This window comes from Polypterus senegalus, chromosome 4 (assembly GCF_016835505.1).
Source record: "Polypterus senegalus isolate Bchr_013 chromosome 4, ASM1683550v1, whole genome shotgun sequence".
Taxonomy (NCBI): domain Eukaryota; kingdom Metazoa; phylum Chordata; class Cladistia; order Polypteriformes; family Polypteridae; genus Polypterus; species Polypterus senegalus.
This window is the reverse complement of record NC_053157.1, coordinates 12,014,859-12,036,235: the sequence shown is the minus strand read 5'-3', so window position 1 is coordinate 12,036,235 and position 21,377 is coordinate 12,014,859. Positions and strand designations below refer to the sequence as shown.

The 21,377-nt window shown below is 41.6% G+C and overlaps 1 protein-coding gene across 2 annotated transcripts in view; it reads left to right on the top strand.

Moving 5' to 3' along the window:
- Positions 1–21,377, top strand: part of gatb (glutamyl-tRNA(Gln) amidotransferase, subunit B) — a 212,138-nt gene that overhangs the window by 181,314 nt on the left and 9,447 nt on the right. For both annotated transcript variants that reach the window (XM_039750253.1, XM_039750254.1), the window contains exon 12: positions 16,487–16,621. In XM_039750253.1, coding sequence (XP_039606187.1) covers positions 16,487–16,621 — 135 coding nt within the window. The remainder of the gene's footprint in view (positions 1–16,486; positions 16,622–21,377) is intronic.

The window sequence follows — 21,377 nt, the reverse complement described above, 5'->3', positions numbered from 1 at the left end:
TTGGATTCAGGTCAGGACTTTGACTAGGCCACTCCAAAGTCTTCATATTGTTTTTCTTCAGCCATTCAGAGGTGGATTTGCTGCTGTGTTTTGGGTCATTGTCCTGTTGCAGCACCCAAGATCGCTTCAGCTTGAGTTGACGAACAGATGGCCGGACGTTCTCCTTCAGGATTTTTGGTAGACAGTAGAATTCATGGTTCCATCTATCACAGCAAGCCTTCCAGGTCCTGAAGCAGCAAAACAACCCCAGACCATCACACCACCACCACCATATTTTACTGTTGGTATGATGTTCTTTTTCTGAAATGCTGTGTTCCTTTTACGCCAGATGTAACGGGACATTTGCCTTCCAAAAATTCAACTTTTGTCTCATCAGTCCACAAGGTATTTTCCCAAAAGTCTTGGCAATCATTGAGATGTTTCTTAGCAAAATTGAGACGAGCCCTAATGTTCTTTTGCTTAACAGTGGTTTGCGCCTTGGAAATCTGCCATGCAGGCCGTTTTTGCCCAGTCTTTTTCTTATGGTGGAGTCGTGAACACTGACCTTAATTGAGGCAAGTGAGGCCTGCAGTTCTTTAGACGTTGTCCTGGGGTCTTTGTGACCTCTCGGATGAGTCGCCTCTGCGCCTTGGGGTAATTTTGGTCGGCCGCCACTCCTGGGAAGGTTCACCACTGTTCCATGTTTTTGCCATTTGTGGATAATGGCTCTCACTGTGGTTCGCTGGAGTCCCAAAGCTTTAGAAATGGCTTTATAACCTTTACCAGACTGATAGATCTCAGTTACTTCTGTTCTCATTTGTTCCTGAATTTCTTTGGATCTTGGCATGATGTCTAGCTTTTGAGGTGCTTTTGGTCTACTTCTCTGTGTCAGGCAGCTCCTATTTAAGTGATTTCTTGATTGAAACAGGTGTGGCAGTAATCAGGCCTGGGGGTGGCTACGGAAATTGAACTCAGGTGTGATACACCACAGTTAGGTTATTTTTAACAAGGGGGCAATTACTTTTTCACACAGGGCCATGTAGGTTTGGATTTTTTTTTCTCCCTAAATAATAAAAACCATCATTTAAAAACTGCATTTTGTGTTTACTTGTGTTATATTTGACTAATGGTTAAATGTGTTTGATGATCAGAAACATTTTGTGTGACAAACATGCAAAAGAATAAGAAATCAGGAAGGGGGCAAATAGTTTTTCACACCACTGTATGTGTCAATGGGTCCTGTGAAAGAATGATGGCCTGTCCAGGTTTGAGTTCTACTTGTGTCCAGCAATGCCTGGATGGGTGCTGGTCCTCCCACATAACCTGAGGTGAATTTAACAGGTTTGAGAAGGTTTCTTTTCTACAAAGTAACATAGAAATGATATGGTCCAGTTATTTATGTATTATCTACATAAATAAAATCATAATCTGTCCGTCAGTCGCATTAAGAAAACTACCACCGTCACAGGCCATTGTGAAGAGGGGGCTGAACGCACTCCAAGGAGTCGCAGCCACCCCTCCGAAACCCCTCTTAAACGGTAATACAATGGCAAACAAATACAATACAGTTTTGTTTAAACCTCCTGTTTGCTCGCTCAGCTGCATGGCTTGCTGCTCCTGCCGTGCCGCGTGATCTGCATTTTGTGCGGCTCTGCGATCGTTTAAATGCCTGTACAGCACCTTCTTGTCCCCCAGACATCCTCAAACACTATGCGGTCTCGTTTCGATGTTCCGTTATTTAACCGAGTAATATTTTCTGTTTGTTTGCGCTAATGCGATCTTTACTCTCATTTTTTTTTTGAGACTTTCGAATTTTACTACTTTCATTATCTCTATCCTGCTCTGCATGTTAATCACGGGACTTGTTTCCAAATGTTGTAAGTATGAAGTGATTTGTCCGTCTCACGGAACGTGAAAGTGTGGCTTGCTGCCTCTGCTGTGTGATCTGCACTTCACTTGCATATCCTCCACCTGTAAAGCACGACGTGCCGTTGTGAGGTGGGGGGGCTGCACACATTCCAAGAAGACGCAGTCGCTCCTCCAATACACCTCTTAAACGGTGATACAATGGGAAACAAATAACTGTTTTTTGTTTTTTTTTTCCTCCTCTTTGCTCGATCAGCAACATGGCATGCTGCTGTACCGTGTGATGTGCATTTCATGCAGTGCTGCGATCGTTTAAAAGCCTGTACAGCACCTTCTTGTCCCCCAGACATCCTCAAACACCATGCGGTCTCTTTTTGCTGTTCTGTTATTTCACTGAGTAATATTTTCCTTTTGTTTGCGCTAATGCTATCTTTTCTGTCATTTTTTTTTTGAGACTTTCAAATTTTCCTACTGCCATTATCCGTAGCCTGCTCTGCATGTGTATCACAGTACTTGCTTCCAAAGGTTGTAAGTATGACGTGACTTGTCCATCTCACGGGACATGAATGTGTCTCAGTCTCTTTGTCTCTCTTCAAAAGATCTCTGCTCCAAAGATTTCTCTTCCAAAGATCATGTCGCGTCGCAAGAGTTTTTTTTTTATAACGGAGAGAAAATACATGATTTTCACTAACTTTTGCAAGTGTGTTGCTGTTTTAGTATAGCTATATGCCATATTGGGAAGAAGGGTTACAATGAGAGGTACATAAAACAGATACTCAATATTATTGCAGCAAGCAAGATGGATTGCTTACCAAATATATTTATCAGAAAATTTGTGCTTTAAAAATTCAAATTTGTGAGATTGTTAAATTTGAACAGAATTTCATGCTGTGTGGGTACCTGTAATGGCAACAGTTAGTTTAATAATGTAAGAAGAAAAGTACAAAGTTTATAATTTCATTATCTTTTCTCATTTGTATGTCATGTCATGATGTGCTTGATCAACCTTCTCTAAACAGCTTGGTCCTGCCCCTCATTCCCAGTCAGACCCTTTCCCTTCAGATCTTCTTTTACTTTATCCATCCACCTCTGCTTTGGCCTCCCTCACTTTCTCTTCCACCCTGGACTTCCATTCCCATCAGTCTTTTGCCTACCCATTCATTGTCTCTCCTCATCACATGTCATACTTGTACATAATAAAATGTCCACACTCTTTTCAATGTTTATCAATGCTTTTCAGTTTTTCTTGTGTATAGGCAAAGTTGTGTTCCACACATTTAAAGGAAAATATGTTCTTTACTGAAAAAGGTACATTTGAAAATTACACATTTAAACCATTAATGTTTGGTATAATCACAATTGCTGGCAATTAAGCTCAGATTTGATTTGGAATTGGCATCAAGCAACATTTTCTTAGATATTTAACCCAGCTTCTTTTGTAAATAAGCATGTGTCAGATTCTTTGGGGTTTGTTGGTAGCCAGTACTCATCACATCTTGACACATTTTAAAGATGTGGGTTGGCGGCTCTAACTAAGCTTCTCAAGGACATTTGAATAGACTTTTTTTCTTCTTTAACCACTCCAGTGTATCCAGGGTAAGCAGATTTTCCTCAAGAGTATTTCTCTGTTTTGCCCTGCTCCTTTCTTTATCTGTTGTGACATGTGTTCCAGTCACTGCCTATGAGATTTATTCTCAAAATATGCAGATAGTGAGTACAGATTGTGAGTCAGTCCAGTCCCAAAGGACAACTTCGGCAGCTCATCCTCATAGCACAATGCTGTCATCAACATTCTTCACAATAGCTGCAATGTTTCTTTGGATGATATGCAGCCAACCTTCAATGGCCAAAAAATAAAAATATCTTCCTTTTTTTGGAAGAATATGGAAGAATCCATTTTCTAACCCTCTTACTTGGTTCAGTTTTGTGGGTAGTTTGGCACTGAGTGTGGGTGGGAACAAGTCGTCGACCAGTGGCTCATTCACCCCATACTCACTCACTCGGCCAATTCAGAGTTTATGTGGAAGGAAATCTGGAGTGCTTGGGTTAGTATTTTAGGAGGTAGTAAGCAAACTGCTTGATTAGTAATTATTATGTATTGCATTAGAATTTTGTAATATTGATCAACTCAAAATACTATAGTAGCAAAAAATCCAAAGTAGTTGTTATCTCATTTTGCACTGTCATGGTTAAAGTAATTTAAATAGTTAGATGGAGTCTTATTTTTTTATTTACTGCATACATTTATATAAGGAAACAAAACTCTTTATTAGTGATGAGTGAAGCAATTCATGCAAAGTTGAATTTGCAGAGAAATTTGGTATTTTGGTTTGCAAAAATAAATCAGCAAAGCAAATTGCATTTTTTTTCCAGAGAAATTCATGTTGTGACACATAAGGGGTGCCACTGAACCCCGGAAGCTACTAGGACACAAACAGCCACAGGTTCAAAAGCAGAGGCCTTTATTATAAAATCCCTCACAGCAGGTTTTTTCTTGGTCACACAAGCACAGATTGTATAGTCTTCTTCTTTCTCCTTCCGTCTTATCTCCATCCATCCACTTCTCTCCAGCAAGTGTTGCCTTCCTTCCTCCCAGCTGTGACTCACTGGAGGGGGCCGGGCGGCCTTTTATGTCTGACTTGAGAGCACTTCTAGTGCCAGGGCATAGCCCTGGTCTGACAGAAGTCTCAACAATTAGGGATCTGGAATCCCTGTAGCACCATCTAGTGACTCGCATGGGAACTAGCAGGGTTGACACTTAGCACTACAATTCTCATCATGACCTTCTAAGATCCACATGGCTACATTGGTCATGGGATGCTGCCGCCTAGTAGATGGGGGATGAAAATTTCTGGAGCTTCCCCCACAGTTCACATATCTTGTCCTCCCACCCAAGTAAGATTCAAATTCTCATCCTGGCCACGAAACCAGCTAATCCTGGTTGGCATTTACAATGTCATTGACACAAGAAGAAATACATCTAAAACGCTTCCAGTCTAGAAGCATTTACATGATTTAAACACACATACATATGTCTATCATTTAGCATTTATATAAAAAAGTTTAGCACAAAAACAATAGCTCATGAGAATAATTGCCTGTGTGAATGAGGCTTTAGGGAGCAAAATTGTGAAATCACCTACAAAACTAATTTTAACGTCAGTTTCGTGAAACTGTATGCAAACTAAAACTTGACTTTTTCTCTCATCACTGTCTGTCTGTCATATAGTGCCTTATCTATCTATCTATCTGTTGTGAAAGACGCTATATAGCACCCTACCCGGCACAGACTGACGCAGAGGCACGTGTAAAACACACAGGCTTTTTATTTTAGTCTTCAACCGTGGGGCACATCTTCCCCGCGTCCCACAGGCCCAACACAGTCCCAAAAGCACATAACCACAATAGCAACAACTCTTCTACCTTGCACCACTACTCCTCTCAGGCAACCTCGTCCTCTTCCTTCCGATTCTGACCCTTTAGTGGTGGAGGCTGTCCCGTTTTATACCCCACCCGGAAGTGTTCCAGGTGCTTGACCACCTGGTCCCAATTGCACCTCCGGGTGGGGCTGATGACTCGTCCAGCCGGGTTCTTGAGTCTATCTATCTATCTATCTATCTATCTATCTATCTATCTATCAATTATATAGTGCCTATTCCATCTATCTATCTATCTATCTATCTATCTATCAATTATATAATGCCTATTCCATCTATCTATCTATCTATCTATCTATCTATCTATCTATCTATCTATCTATCAATTATATAGTGCCTATTCCATCTATCTATCTATCTATCTATCTATCTATCTATCTATCAATTATATAATGCCTATTCTATCTATCTATCTATCTATCTATCTATCTATCTATCTGTACAGTGTCTTCCATGATTTTTGGGACAAAGATTATTCTTTGATTTACCTCTCTGCTCCACAGTTTAATAATATCTGAATTGTTTGATTTACAATTTTAAAGTGTAAATTTTAGATTTTCATTTAAGTATTTGCATACATTTCAGTCACACCATATAGATATAAGAATTACAACACTTTTTCTGCATGGGCTCCCCATTTCAGGGCACCATAATGTTTGAGACAATTGGCATCACAGGTGTTTGTGATTCCTCAGGTGTGTTTCATTGCTTCATAAGATACCTTGGCCTGCTTCTGCGCTTTGGAGTCTGTAGTTGCCGTTGTTCAATTTGAGAACAAGAGCTGTGTGATTGAAAGTCAAAGAAGCCATTATAATGCTGAAATATGTATATGTTTTTAGGGGTACTTACCATTTTAAGAGAAGCAGAGAATAAGATTTCATTTTTTTTATTCCAAAACAAGAATAATAAAGTGGTATTCAACAGATCAAATATATAATAGTAACATACCAAGTTAAGTCAAGTTGGGGAGCATACACTGGTACAGTGCGTTGCCACACCCACTACACAGCGAAACAGCTCGGGATCCCAGTTTGCAACCCCCCAGGCAGACATGCGTTCCAGTGCCACCCTCCAGAAATGATCCTCTATCTGCCGCAGCCAGGTGTTACATAGGTGACCCCTTTGCCTGGTCCAGCCACTCGGGTCCCCAACAATGAGGATCTTACGAGCTGGATCACCCTTGGGGAAACGCGCCACATGGCCGTAGTGCCGTGACTGACGCTCCCTCACAATGCAGGTAATGTGCCTCATTCGGGACTTCATGAGCAACGTTGGTCAAATCAGCGGTACCCAAAGATTTTTCAGAGAGACACAGTACTAAAGGAGTCCTGTCTTCGTCTCAGGTTACTGGATAGCATCCATGTCTCGCAACCTTATAGCAAGACAGGAAGCACCAGGACTCTAAAGAGTTGGACCTTCGTCCTTTTACTGAGATATCTGGAGCGCCACCCACCCCTTTCCAGCGACCTCATGACCCCCCATGCTCTCCCAATCCGTCTACTGACTTCACAGGAAGAGTCACCAGAAACATGAATGTCACTGCCAAGGTAAGTAAACCTCTCAACAAGGTTGACACTCTCTCCGCAAACAGACACACTGCTGATGGCTGTGCCCAAGAGGTCATTAAAGGCCTGGCTCTTTGGTTTTTATCAGGACCTTCACAAGCCCAGACACTCAGACTCCTCACTCAGTCTCTCGAGCGTCCTGATCAGAGCCTCCATTGACTCCTTGAAGATCACAGCATCATCAGCAAAGTCAAAATCTGTGAATCTTTCTTCACCAACAGATGCCCCACAGCTACTGGACCCCACGACCTTGCCCAACACCCAATCCATACAAGCATTGAACAGAGTAGGAGCAGAACACACCGCTGACGAACACCAGAATCAACTGGGAAAAACGCAGAGGTCCTGCCTCCACTCTGCACAGCACTCACAGTACCAGTGTACAGGCCGGCTATGATATCCAGCAACCTCGAGGGGATCCCATGAACCCTCAGGATGCCCCACAGAGCAGCTCGATCAACTGAGTCAAACTCTTTGTGAAAATCGACAAAGGCTGCAAAGAAACTGTGCCGATATTCGCGTTTGCACTTCATGAAAACCCTCAGTGCCAGGATGTGGTCAATTGTAGACTTCTTAGGCATAAAACCAGACTGTTCCGGTCGCTGGTAGGTGAGCAAGTGATCACGGATCCTATTGAGGACGACCCTAGCAAGGACCTTACCCAGAGAACAGTGTTATCCCCCTGTAGTGCAGCAACATACCAGATCCAACCAATTATTTCAAATTAATTACAATGAAAGCAAAGGAAAAAATAAAATACAAAAAACAGCAGAAGACAAAAAAAAAAAACAAGAATAGAATCAACCCTGATTCAAAAAGGTTTCAAATGAAGCATAGGATCTTAACCTCCTATACTCTTAACACTGAGCTGGATTTAGTGGGTTCATGATAGATAAATGGAATAGATCAGACTATAAAAACTTAAAAATAGCAAAGTGTTTAATGAATGAAAAATACTATAATGCAAGAAAAATGTTATTCCATAATCAACTTAAACATTTATGTGTCTCTGTGGGCCAAATTGGGTAAGTACCACCAGAATTATAAATTCCCAATTGCCCTTTCCGATTTTTCCCTTTTTTCTGCATTTTTTTTACTGTCTTTCTTTTTAACTTATTCAAATTTTAATAATTTGTTTTATTGAATTATTATTTGAACTTATTACTGATTTAAACTAACATTTTCTGTTTAATTTTAATTTTCTCTCCATTTTTTTAAATCACCTACCCAATTCAGGGTCTCAGGATGTCTACAGCATGTTTTCTCCGCTTATGTTGTAGTTTCATATCTCATATTGATTTTAATGATGTTTATGCTGCCACCAAGTGGAATCCAGGTTAAAATATTATAAGAAAAATCAGTGTAATCATTTAATAATCTCTGTTTTATTGAATTGATCTACCCACAACGAAGCACAGTGTTTTGAACCTTTAGCAAGTATTGTACCTTTTCGGTTTTAACTCTAATGGATTTGTGATGATCTTGACACATTGACTTTCCTTTTGATTGCATTAGACAAAAGAACAAGGAGGCACTGTGCTCATCCATTTGCAAGCTTAATTAAGTTTCACAGAACAATGCCAGATCCTGCTGAAGAACAGCACCACTGGCCTTGTCTGCTTATCACAGTTTTTATTTTATGATGTTTAATTCTCTTTCCCTTTCTAGCCAAAAATTCAGCTTTCTTTTTGTAGGTGGTGCACTGGTTAGTCCTGCTGCCTCAAAGCTTCTAAGCCTTTGGCTCTATAAATGACTAAAAATTACTGCCTATGAGAGTCTGCAAATTCTTCGAGTGTCTGAATGCGTTTTTTCCCTCCATCCCAAACAGCTGAAGGCCAGTATAACTGACAGCTTTTAATTAGGTCCCATTGCCCCTTGAGGGCACTGAAGCAAAAGAAACCCCACGCCTTCCAGTTCACATAGTGTAAAAGGAGGATGCCTATGGAGGATGGCGTCTCATTTAATTGTGAACTTGGCTTCTGAGCTGAAACGAGCCTAACACCCGTTTTTGTAAACGTCCCACTAAGAGAACTATCTTCTGTTTAAAGCTGCACCTTGATTGCTTTTTTAGCTTTTTATTAAAATTAAATGGGGGTTTGTTGCACAGTTGGCAAGCCAAGCATCCTAGCTTGTCCTGCACCATCACTTTGCTCCGCTACACCATATACAGTGCATGTACTTCTAACTGCCCAAAGTTCTGAATCAGCAAAGTCATCTAGCACAGTGCAGAACAAACTGACATGACAGGCTTTCATCCGCTCACTTCCATGAAATACTGAAACAGCAAAGTGATCAGCATTCATGCCGTATTTAGTATGTTTCATTTTCTTCAGAAAACTTTCTTCCTAATGAATCTACAGTTTATACAGTGTTTGGCCATCCATAAACTTTGAATGCACCTACTAAAGTAAAGTGACTAAATTGTCAGTAAAACTAAACAAAAGATGAGTCTTAAAGGTAGATGTGTAGAGTGATGGCTGAAATCACCCACTCTGAAGATCAAAAAAATAATGATAATGTGATATTGGCAAATGGCACAAAAACTGTATAAGAATAAAGATTTCATTTAATAGTTAAATAGTACAAGGCCTTTACACCCGTTAAAACAGCATGTTTTTTTGTGATTTTAAAATATGAAACCAAGATATATCACTTCTAAACTTTTTCCGACTCTATTGTCACATTGCATATACAACCTATATAAAGAAGGCACTGCGGTGGGTTGGCACCCTGCCCAGGATTGGTTCCTGCCTTGTGCCCTGTGTTGGCTGGGATTGACTCCAGCAGACCCCCGTGACCCTGTGTTTGGATTCAGTGGGTTGGAAAATGGATGGATGGATAAAGAAGGCAAAACAAATCTGAAACCTTTTAAGAAAAAAATAAGTGTTCACATCCCATTATAATTAAGGATGTGGCAGTGTTCAAACTCAACAAAAAACATTTAATCTTTATTTTAAATAGTGTGAACACCAGGGGTCGCTGTCGCCCCGTTAAACCCAACAGACAGATACGCAGACACAGGATAAAAGCACAAAGAAGCTCTTTTAATTATTTCTCCTTCTTCAAAGTGACTTTTAAGCACTACTGCAACCATAAAGAAGTAAATTAACAACAATAATTAACACAAATCTCTCCTCCACTCCTCCCAGCAAGCTCTGTCCACTACCTCCTAACCCCAGCTCGCTTGCTGTGTCTCCTTGACCCGGAAGTGCTTCCATTCTTCCTCCCACAGGACTTGCCATCACTTCTGGGTTAGATGGAGAATCCCAACTCTTTAATCAGCCCGGAAGTACTGTTGGGCTTCCGTCCTCATGACTTCCAAGCTCTTCCAGGCTGCAAGGGAAGCATGACTCCCCGGGTCCTTTCACAGCTCCCCCTGGAAGAACCCACGGCACCCTACAGGGCTGAGAAACCGGACACCTAGTCCCAGGAGGCCCTGTGGGAATCCGTGGCACCGCTACACTTCAGGGGAGCTGCCATCTAGTGTTTTGGGGAAGGCAGTGTCCTGAAAAAGCTGCCTTCCCCTATCCTTTAATTTCAGGGGCGTCCCAGCCAGGATAAGCTGCCGCTTGTCCACCATAATAGTATTTAGTATACACCTGCCATCAACTAGAATTACTCTGGTTGTCTCCACATAAAGTGCAGATAAATTATCCTGACATAATCTTGGTTGCATCCTACTACATGGTCCCCAAAGAGCTTTCAAAACATGAATGGAATCTCATTGTTGAAAGTTACTGATCAGGACAAGGGGCATAAGCAGTAGATGTACCGTAGTGAAGAGTGAAGACAATATTCGACAAGCAAGAGTTAAGTATGGTTTAACATTAACACTACCAAGAACGAGACGCCACTCCAGAATTGATGACAAGGCGAAACCTGGGCAGGGAGACTGCCAAGGGGCCGACGGCAACATTAAAGGAGCTGCAGAACTTTCTGGCAAGTGCTGGTTGCTCCCTTCATGTGACAGCAATCTTCCATATTCTTCATATGACTGAGCTATGAGTAGTAAGATGGAAAAAAAATATGCAAGCCTGGCTAGATCTTGCAAAAAGATACATCCAGTATCCCAAAAACATGTAGAAAATGCATTATGGTCTGAGCTTATGTTTGGTACAAAAACAACACAGCACATCACCAAAAGAACGCCATACTCACAGTGAAGCATGGTAGTGGCAGCATCACACTTTGGAACTGCTTTTCTTTCAACCAGAAATGGTGCTTCAGTCAAGGTGGAGAGAATCGTGAATAGCTTCAAATACCATTTGATTACAGTGCAAAGCAAACGCTACAGGTGGGTGTTAGAAAGTTGAAGGTGAAGCGAAATTTCACCTTTCACGCTGAGACGCCAACATTAATGCATGCGCATAGCCTTTAATGTGAGAAACGGCAACCACCTGAGCTGCAACAGGGCATACTTATTGCATTGTCTTTGACTAACATTGTCTGTTTCTCTCCAGTGACATTATGAAGTGCTGTAGCTCGGCCATATTAGCCCTGGTGTGACTTTCATACACGTCTTAAGATTTGTAGGACATAAGAGGATAAGAGAAGCACCATTCTTGAATTATATGATGTGATGTTACTGTAACATAACACTGTGTGACTGTCAAACAGGCCCGCACCTAACGGGGGGGCAACCATGACACTTGTCAGGGGCCCTAGCTAGATAGGGGCCTGCCCTTTTTTGAGTTTTAAACACGAAAAGGGGCCCAAACTCTGTCAGCTGCCTGGGGCCCAGAATTTCCTAGGTGCGGGCCTGTGTCAAAAGTCCTTGAATCACTTGTCAGGGCAACTCTTTCTGCTTTACAGAGTTAACTATTTTAATTCCAATTTATCTTCGTCATATATTTGGGGAACTGCTGTATCTGAGAAAAAGCATTGAGGTGGAATAGTGTACCTCTGCTTGAGAATATGAATCATGTTGTGACATCCTGCTGTGTATGGATGAATGTCTTTGCAAATAAAATGTACAATAGACTTTGTTATCTGTTTTGCCTTATCACAACTGCTGGGGAATGTGACAGTGAAGGTCAGTTGATTTAGGGAGACTGTTGAACCTGCTACCCATACCCAGGGGATGAGCTATCAGATGAGGACACTCACACAAAGCAAGGGGTAAATGCATAAAAGTGCAAAAGCACTCTTATTAAAAACAATTAAAAATAACAACAAATAGCATGTAAAAGTGCAGTGCAAATCTTCAATCAATAAATAATACAATAAATAAATGAACGGTGTCCAAGTGGAGATTAAAAGCAGTTCAATAAATTTTCTCTTAAAACCAGAGGTTAAAATCCAAGAGACTATTCACTGTTTCTTATGTTTCTTAAAACTCGCGTGTCCAGGTACTGCCTTCTAAAAGCTGACGTCTGTACAGCTTATCCCATATGGCAACCAAGGAGATGCCCAGCCAACAGGTTCAGTCAACCAGTAAATGCAGGCCCCGTTCCCTGCCCAACTCTTGCATTGGCATGCGCAGGGCAGCCTGTCGAGCTACACACGCCTTTCCCACCACTCAAACTCTCCCCTTGCAGAAGATGCCATCAATCGAGGCCGCTCCTGCACCCTGGTGTTAATTCAACAGGCGCGCCCTTCTTTGAACCTCAGGCTCCACTCCTGACTACCTGCCTCCATTGACACTCACTCTCTCTCCCTCCCGTCTCTCTTCCTATTTTTCTTTTCCTTTTTCTTTTAACCTCCATCCTTCCTTTCTTCTCTCGCTCACTCTCTGACCAGTCTATGTTCCTCCCCTTTTCCTTTTATCTCTCTCCCTTTTCCTCATGCTGGCTTTTCCTTCTATGCCTCCATGACCACCGCGTCTCAATCGTGCACCACAAGAAGCTGATGAAGCAATTGAGACGGACCACACCCTCATGTGCAGGTGCGTCTCAGTGCGTCTCAGTTACTCCACCAGCCTCCTGCAGCTACTGTACGTGAGCATACACACCCATGAAGATTGCGCCGGCCATTCCATTATTCAAAAATTGGCCACCTTTTTCTGAGCTGCGGACCTACTATACTACAGGGAATTTATTTAAAGTTGTTTCCAGATTTTGCTGCTTACTTGGCATAGCTGTGGGATTGGCACCATTAGCTATTTGTTTGTCTGTCAGGGAAAAAATACTGCTGAACTGATTTTCACAATACTTTCTTATGTATATTGCCATTTGTCCAACTCAAAACATAGGCCAAATGGCATATCAGGGAGAGGGGTTGTAATGGAGTGAAGAAACCCAAAAACCAGCACATACACTGATGCTACAATTCTTATCAGGCAGCAGGAGAGCACTGGGTATGATCAGAAGACACTGAACAGTCTTCTACTGGGCAAAAAAAAGGAAATTGGATAAAAAAAATGTGTAGTGCATTTAAAAACATACAAATATTTGCTTTCTTATTTTAACTCATTATACAGTGTGGACCACCAGGGGGTGTACTGCTCCCCAAACCCCAACACGGACAGGCTGAGACAGACAGAAGGCTTGCCAGAGAGCATACCTTTACTTAACTGGGGAAGTGTGTTCTGTTGCTCCCCTCTTCTCAGCACAGTACAAAAACACCAAATAATATAACACACAGTCCTTTCTTCTTTCTCTCTCTTTCTTTGCCTCCACTCCTCCTCACAAGCTTTGTCATCCACCTCCCAACTCTGGCTTTCCGACTCCTTTTATAATGTACCCGGAAGTGCTCCAGGTGTTTCTCGACCTTCTTCCAGCTGCGATGGAAGCAGTGCCACAAAGGACTCAGCTGTAGCTCCCACGGAACCCATCAGGGCTGCTCCAAACTACAATTCCCATGGTGCCGTAGCAACCTAGGCGGGCATCCTTCTAGCATCTCGGAGAAGATACTGTCCCAAACAGATTATCTGCCTCTGTCCATCCACCCAGCTGGGTAATGGCCCTGGCCATCCGTCACAACAGATAGTAGTTATGTTACCTGTTACAGAAGAATAAAAGAATAAATTAAAAATAATTTGATATCTCTTGCTTTATGTGTACCCTCAGTGTTTATCCTAAGTCTTTCTTCAGTAATCTTGTTTATTAACCTGTGTTGTCCGGCACGTCCTGTCTTGATCACGTTCCTATGAAGCATGCTTCTCAAATTCTGTCATTTTAAGGTGGGATGCTCATCTCCTGTACGTTTTTTGACTACCACCAATAGATAGGCGGGCCCCTATTACCCTCTGTGAAAACATCATTGGTATTCTTGCAAACACTTTCTGCTTTTGAAGGAAACTCTTAGCATTCCTCCTACGACTTTCCTCGGTACCCTTGTATGTAGCAGCCTCCCTTGCCTGATTCTTTCTGTCTTGATTGAGTTTCACTGAGCCACCACAGCTTGGATTGCTTGGAGCAAGAGCGGCGTTTGGGAGTGGTAAGTGGAGTCTGCGTGTCCTGTTCAAGCGGATCCGTCAAGTTATATTCTCCTGTTATATTTTGATAAAATCTGCATGTTATCTTGTAAAAATTTAGCTGAATACTGTAATGAGAAAATCCCGGTGTATGTTAACATTATTTTTATTAAATCCGCACACAAGTTCATACAGTCCACACATACCGGTAGGAGCGTTTGACGTAACCGGCCCTGCTTGGGGTGGGTCAGCCCTAGAGCCCCGCAAACTTATAAGGCCGCCTCAGGTGTGGAGGGACTAAATACACATACAGACATTAGTATTTTATTGCCCAGATAGATACCCAGACAATGCCGAATACTTCAGCTAATATAATAATGTAAGCTAAATGTTATGAATAATTCAATTAAATTAATGTCTTTAGTACAGTTAAAATTCTTACTCGCATGTCTCCCACAGACTGTTTAATGGTAGTATATTGCAAACACGGACCATAAATAGAACTGTATTATTAGAAGGAATAGATACCTTCAAGCATCAGCTGTTGCAAATTGTTCACATCACTATATCCAGTTGTTTTCAGGCTAATCTGTTTTCTCAAATGAGAAGATGAAGTTAAATTCTCTTTTCATATTAGCAGCCCAGCATGTCCTCTAATCTCAGTTTCCAGGAGGGCAGTTTCAATGTAAATTCTTTAAAACACTGGACAGTCATCAGTAAAACACTAAACTATCATCCTGTTCAGCTCTATAAATTGGCACTCTGACTGAGCTGTCTGAATTTCTAAATGGGTTATATGATATCACACAGGAGGAATGGTTTACGAGATGTATTTTTATATACAGTAAACATCTGGTATTTTGAACAGAATATACCTCCTACCAATATACTTTGGGTCAGAGGTACAATTGTTGTTTTTATAGTCATGTCTTCTGCTTAGAGGCTATGTATTCTGGACACTTAGGTAAACAGAGGTGCTGAAATTCTATTTCTTCATCATTTGCTGGGGAGCTGGCTTACACGGATGAAGCTACCACCCAGACCTGGAAACCCAAACTGAATATAAGAGTGTCCTGGGAACAACTAGAATATACTTTTGTCCACAACCAGCTGAACTCCTACCTCTAGAACAGCTTCTATTACATCTCAGGAGAAGGCAGGAACATGGCATTGAAACACACCCTGTTCAAGACCTCAGTAATGGAGGCTTCTGCAAGGAGCTGTGGCCAAAAGGTTGTTGATTATTTATTTAAATTGGTGGGCACCAACAGTAAAGAAAATCTATCCAGATTAAAGGAGGCACCTTCCATGCAATGGTAATAGGAGGGTCTCCATAAGAATGTGACAGGCCAAAAGGGTGGCAGGTAACAAAGCGTTAAAAGAGAAAACTGTGGTAGAGCTTGGGGAAGCTATGGAGAATGAATTTCAGACAGATCTGGTCGGGTTGGGGAGCATGCACTGGTACAGCTTGTTGCCACACCCACCACATTATAAAACAGCTCAGGATCCTGTTTGGCAGACACACAGTCCAGTCGCACCCTCTGGAAATGATCTTCTATCTGCTGCACCCAGGTGCTACGTTGGCATCCCCTTGGCCTGGTCTAACCACTCAGGTCCTCAACAATGAGCCAGATCGCCCTCGGAGAATCACGCCAAATGGCTGTAGTGCTGTAACTGATGCTCCCTCACAATGCAGGTAATGTGCCTCATTTGGGATTCCATGTGCACGGAATACAACGTCAAACCAGCAGTACCCAAGGATTCTACGAAGAAACAGAGGAGTCCAGTCTTCGTCTCAGGTCACTGGATAGCGTCCAGGACTCTAAAGACTTGGACCTTCGTCCTTTTGCAGAGATATCAGGCGTGCCACACACCCCTTTCCAGTCACCTCATGACCCCCCCCCCATGCTCTCCCATTCCGTCTACTGACTTCATAGGAAGAGTCACCGGAGACATGAATGTCACTGCTGAGGTAAAAAAAAAAAAACCTCTTGACGAGGTTGACACTCTCTCCGCAGAATTTCAGATGACCTCAATAAATGTTCTAGCACACTAGAAGCCACCACCATGTCATAGCTATATTCTAGCTTTATGTCCTTCAGTAACTCACTTCTTACTTTGACTCCTTTCTCATCATCAAAGTGTTGGCTATCACCAGAGCCAACGTCATATCAGTGTATATCAGAAATACCACGTGACCTGAGCTGAAATTCCATTAAGTATGGGCTTCCTAAATAATAATAGTAAATTAATAGCTCCATTATTGTCCCTTTTGTATGTCATAGGTTTTTCTGTTAATGTGGAAGGAATGTGACAAGAGCCCCCAGCAGATTGTGAAGGAACAAGACCTGGGCCTAGTGCAGAACGAGAAGATCCTTGAAGAAATTTGTCAGAATGTCCTAGATGGTCATCTGGAGGAGGTGGGTACAATTCTCCCAGAATTTATTTTTCTTTTTTCCCGCAAAAGGTGCTCATCCCTGATTTTCTGACGATTTTCATTTCGTAAAGTGACTATGGGCAAGATTCACCTATACTGTTTGGTAAATGTTTGTTCACACCTTTTTGCAAATCAGGCCCAATGCATTTAAAATGCATTTTAGTGTTCCAGTGTAAATCTGGAATGGCAAAATGTACTTTAAAGCTGAGTCATTCAGTGGCATAAACCAAGACAAAGGCATTTATGACAGCTCTGTAAACAAAGTTATTCTTTAATATTCCATATATTTATCAAATGAAACCTTCTGCAATCTTTCTGTCCATTTTCTAATTCATCTATTTAGTTTATGGCCACGATGATTGTTTATCCGGCAGCAGTGGGCGCAAGATTAGTGCCAACCCTAGACAAGGCTCAGCCCATACCAGAGCACACACACATGCACAGGCCTGGCAATAATGTGCTGCATAGGACTGCAGGTTGTGATCAGTGACATCAGTTTCTTCTTATTATTATTAAGTACTAGGGGGCTTTGCCCCCTGCTCACTTCACTCGCCAAACCACCTGGCTGTGCTACACACCAGCAACTTTGCGTCTCTGCTGCTCGCAACCAACAAAACTTTTAATTCTCGCGGATAGGCCTCTTCATTGGAAAGAGAGACTACTTTTCTCTGATGGCAACACGAATTAGTCGATCTACAAGTCTTGGACTTAAAGTTTAAAGCCAAACAATATCTACATACTTCTGTCATATCACCTATGTGCATATATTTGATCTCTTTTCACTTTTACTTTTTCGTCAGTATTGCATTGAAGTTTGATTCCATGTTTGGAATTACATCATGACAGTGCAACTGTGTAACTGCCCATGAGTGAATATCGTTTCTTTCTCTCAACACAAAATGTGTCTGACAATAGCATTCACACAAATGAGAAATGATTGAACTGTGTGAGTGGTTGAAAATGTTTTAGATCTGGGCAGGACTTTTCCAAATCTCTTTGCATAAAGTCTTGTCTCATGGGGCTTGAAATTTTCCCTCACGGGATTTCACTTTCAACAAACAACCAATCTTTTAATTCTCGCGAATACTCCACTTCATTGGGAAGAAACACTACTTTTCCGTGTTGGCAATGCGAATTAGACGATCTACAAGTCTCCGACTTAAAGGTTAAATCCAAAGATCTCTCTCCGCTGTTCCATTATTTCACCGACTAATAATTTCCATTTGTTTGCGCTAATGCGATCTTTACTATCATTTTTTTGAGACTTTTCATTTGTCGTACTTTCATTATCTCTAACCTGCTCTGCATGTGTATCGCGCTGTTTTTGAATTCTTTACGACATTCTACTTTGTCATCTACTCTTTGTCTTTTATTTCCAGCCCCGGGCCTGGTTAAATCTCTTGACAGAAAGTCTTGTCTTGTGGGATGTGAAAGTGTCTCTCTTCAAAAGATCACGTCTCATCCGTCGCAGGATTAAAAGTCTCGTCTCCCAAGATTTTTTTTATTATAATAGAGAGATGAAGGCTACTGACAGCTAGACAACTGATTTTTTTTATTGCAATTTACAAACTACTTTTTTATGCAAACAGGCATAAAATTGTATAGATTTAATAATGTAATAGACAGGGATATTAAAATTGCAGCACTACTGCAATTGTATATGGAATAATTTCATAGGGACTGACCTAGAGCTTAATTGAATCAAGGGAGACGTGTATGTGTATGTTGTAGACAGTAGCTGCGTATCACCATTTTACCACGGAGACTTATGAGATATTTAACTTTCCTCTAAAAAAATATTTAAGTAGAAATACAGTAATCACTCCTCGATCACGGGGGTTGCATTCCAGGTGAAAATCCGCGAAGTAGAAACCATATGTTTGTATGATTATTTTTATATATTTTAAGCCCTTAGAAACTCTCCCACACTGTTTATAAATATTCTCCGCAGTTATACAGTAAACCCTCGTTTATCACGGTTAATCTGCTCCAGACAGATAAATGAATTTCCACGAAGTAGGATTCTTTATTTATAAATCTAATATTTTCGCAGTTAGAGCATTGAAAACCTGTTTACGACCTTCTAAATACGTTTTTTAACATTACTAGAGTCCTCTAGACATGAAATAACACCCTTTAGTCAAAAGTTTAAACTGTGCTCCATGACAAGACAGAGATAACAGTTCTTTCTCACAATTAAAAGAATGCAAACATATCTTCCTCTTCAAGGTGCGCGTCAGGAGCGAAGAATGTCAGAGAGAGAGAGTAAAGTAAACAATCAAAAATCAATAGGGCTGTTGGGCTTTTAAGTATGCAAGCACCGCGATAAAGCGGCAGCAATGAAGGGATCAATGTGAAGGTAGCCTTTCAGCATTTTTTAGAGGAGCGTTCGTATCTTCTAAGCAAACAGCCCCTCTGCTCACACCCCCGCCGTCAGGAGCAGAAAATTTCAGAGAGAGTGTGAGAGACAGAGAAAAGCAAACAATGAAAAATCAATACGGGCTGTTAGAGCTTTAAAGTGTGCGAAGCACCCCGCGGGAAGCATATCGTATATCATTGAGGAGTTTTATTTAATATGTAATACATGCTCTGATTGGGTAGCTTCTCAGCCATCCGCCAATAGCGTCCCTTGTATGAAATCAACTGGGCAAACCAACTGAGGAAGCATGTACTATAAATTAAAAGACCCATTGTCCGCAGAAATCCGCGAACCAGCAAAAAATCTGTGAAATATATTTAGATATGCTTACATTTAAAATCCGCGATGGAGTGAAGCCACGAAAGTCGAAGCGCGATATAGCGAGGGATCACTGTAATTGACTCTATGGTTTTTCTTATTAGGTGTAATAGATTTACAATTTTTTGTCTATAGGAACATGATATACTGTAAATATTAATTTTGTTCAAATGAAAAGAGGTTACGTTTGAATTTAAATACTTAAAACATTTAAAACAAAACAATATGTGTTGTAACCCCTATATCTGAATAATATTGTATTATGGGATTTATAGCAATTCTCATCCCTATTAAATAGTCTCACCTTGCCTCATTTTTGCATAGTTATTGAGAATATTGTGAAAAGGGGTGCGAGACCTCTTAAAAGTTCCTCAGTCCAGGCGAGGTTTATGTCGTCACCACAGATCATCTGTTTCCATACATTCCTGTTCCCTGCATCTTATTCTGTCACACCCATCACCTGCATGTCCTCTCTCACCACATCCATAAACCTTCTCTTAGGCTTCCTCTTTTCCTGTTGCCCGGCAGCTCCATACTTAGCATCCTTTTCGCAATAGATCCAGCATCTGTCCTCTGCACATGTCCAGACCAACACAATCTCACCTCTCTGACTTTGTCTCCCAATCGTCCAACTTGAGCTGACCCTCTAATGTACTCATTTCTAATCCTGTCCATCCTCGTCACACCCAGTGCAAATCTTAGTATCTTTAACTCTGCCACCTCCAGCTTTGTCACCTCCAGCTCTGTCTCCTGCTTTCTGGTCAGTGCCACCGTCTCCAACCCATATAACAAAGCTGGACTCACTACTGTTTTGTAGACCGTCCCTTTCATTCTTGCTGATACCCATCTGTCACAAATCACTCCTGACACTCTTCTCCACCCTTCCTGCACTCTCTTCTTCACCTCTTTTTTCACACTCCCAGTTACTTTGTACTGCTGATCCCAAGTATTTAAACTCCTCCATTTTTGCCATCTCTACTCCCTGCATCCTCACTATTCCTCTGACCTCCCTCTCGTTAACACACATGTATTCTGTCTTGGTTTTACTGATCTTCATTCCTCTTCTCTCAAGAGCGTATCTCCACCACTCCAGGGTCTCCTCAACCTGCTACCTACTCTTGCTACAGATCACTATGTCATTTGTAAACATCATAGTCCACGGGGACCTCTGTCTAGTCTCCTCTATCAGCCTGCCCATCACCATTGCAAATAAGAAACGGCGCAGAGCTGATCCCTGATGTAATACCACCTCCACACTGTCACTCCTACCTCAGACCTCACCTCTGTCACACTTCCATCATACATATCCTGTACCACTCTTGCATATTTCTCTGCCACTCTCGACTTCCTCATACAATACAACAACTCCTCTCTCAGCACCATGTCATATGCCTTCTCCAGGTCCATAAGGATGCAATGCAACTCCTTCTGCACTTTTCTATTGTTCTCCATCAACACTCTCAGAGCTAACATCATATCTGTACTGCTCTTTCCTGCCAGGGCATCATACTGCTGCTCTCTGATCCTCACCTACCTTCTTAACCAAGCTTCCACTAATCTTAGTCATAACTTCATGCTGTGGCTGATCATTTTTAACCCTCTGTAGGTACTACAGCTCTGCACATTCCCCTTACTCTTAAAAATCGGCACCAGTACACTTCTTCTCCACTCCTCAGACATCCTTTCACTTTCTAAGACTGAATTAAATGATCTGGTTAAAAACTCCACTGCCATCTCTTCTGAACACCTTTGTGCTTCCACAGGTATGTCATGTGGACCAAGAGCCTTCCCTTCCTCATCCTCTTCATAGCTGTCCTTACTTCCTCCTTCCTAATCCATTGCACTTACTGGTTCACTATTTCCACATCATTCAACCTTCTCTCTCTCTCGTTCTCTTTATTTACTGTATCAACCTCTCAAAGAACTCTTTCCATCTGCTCAACACACTCTCCTCACTTATGTTTCCATCATTATCATCACCTTGACCTGCTGCTCATCTTTC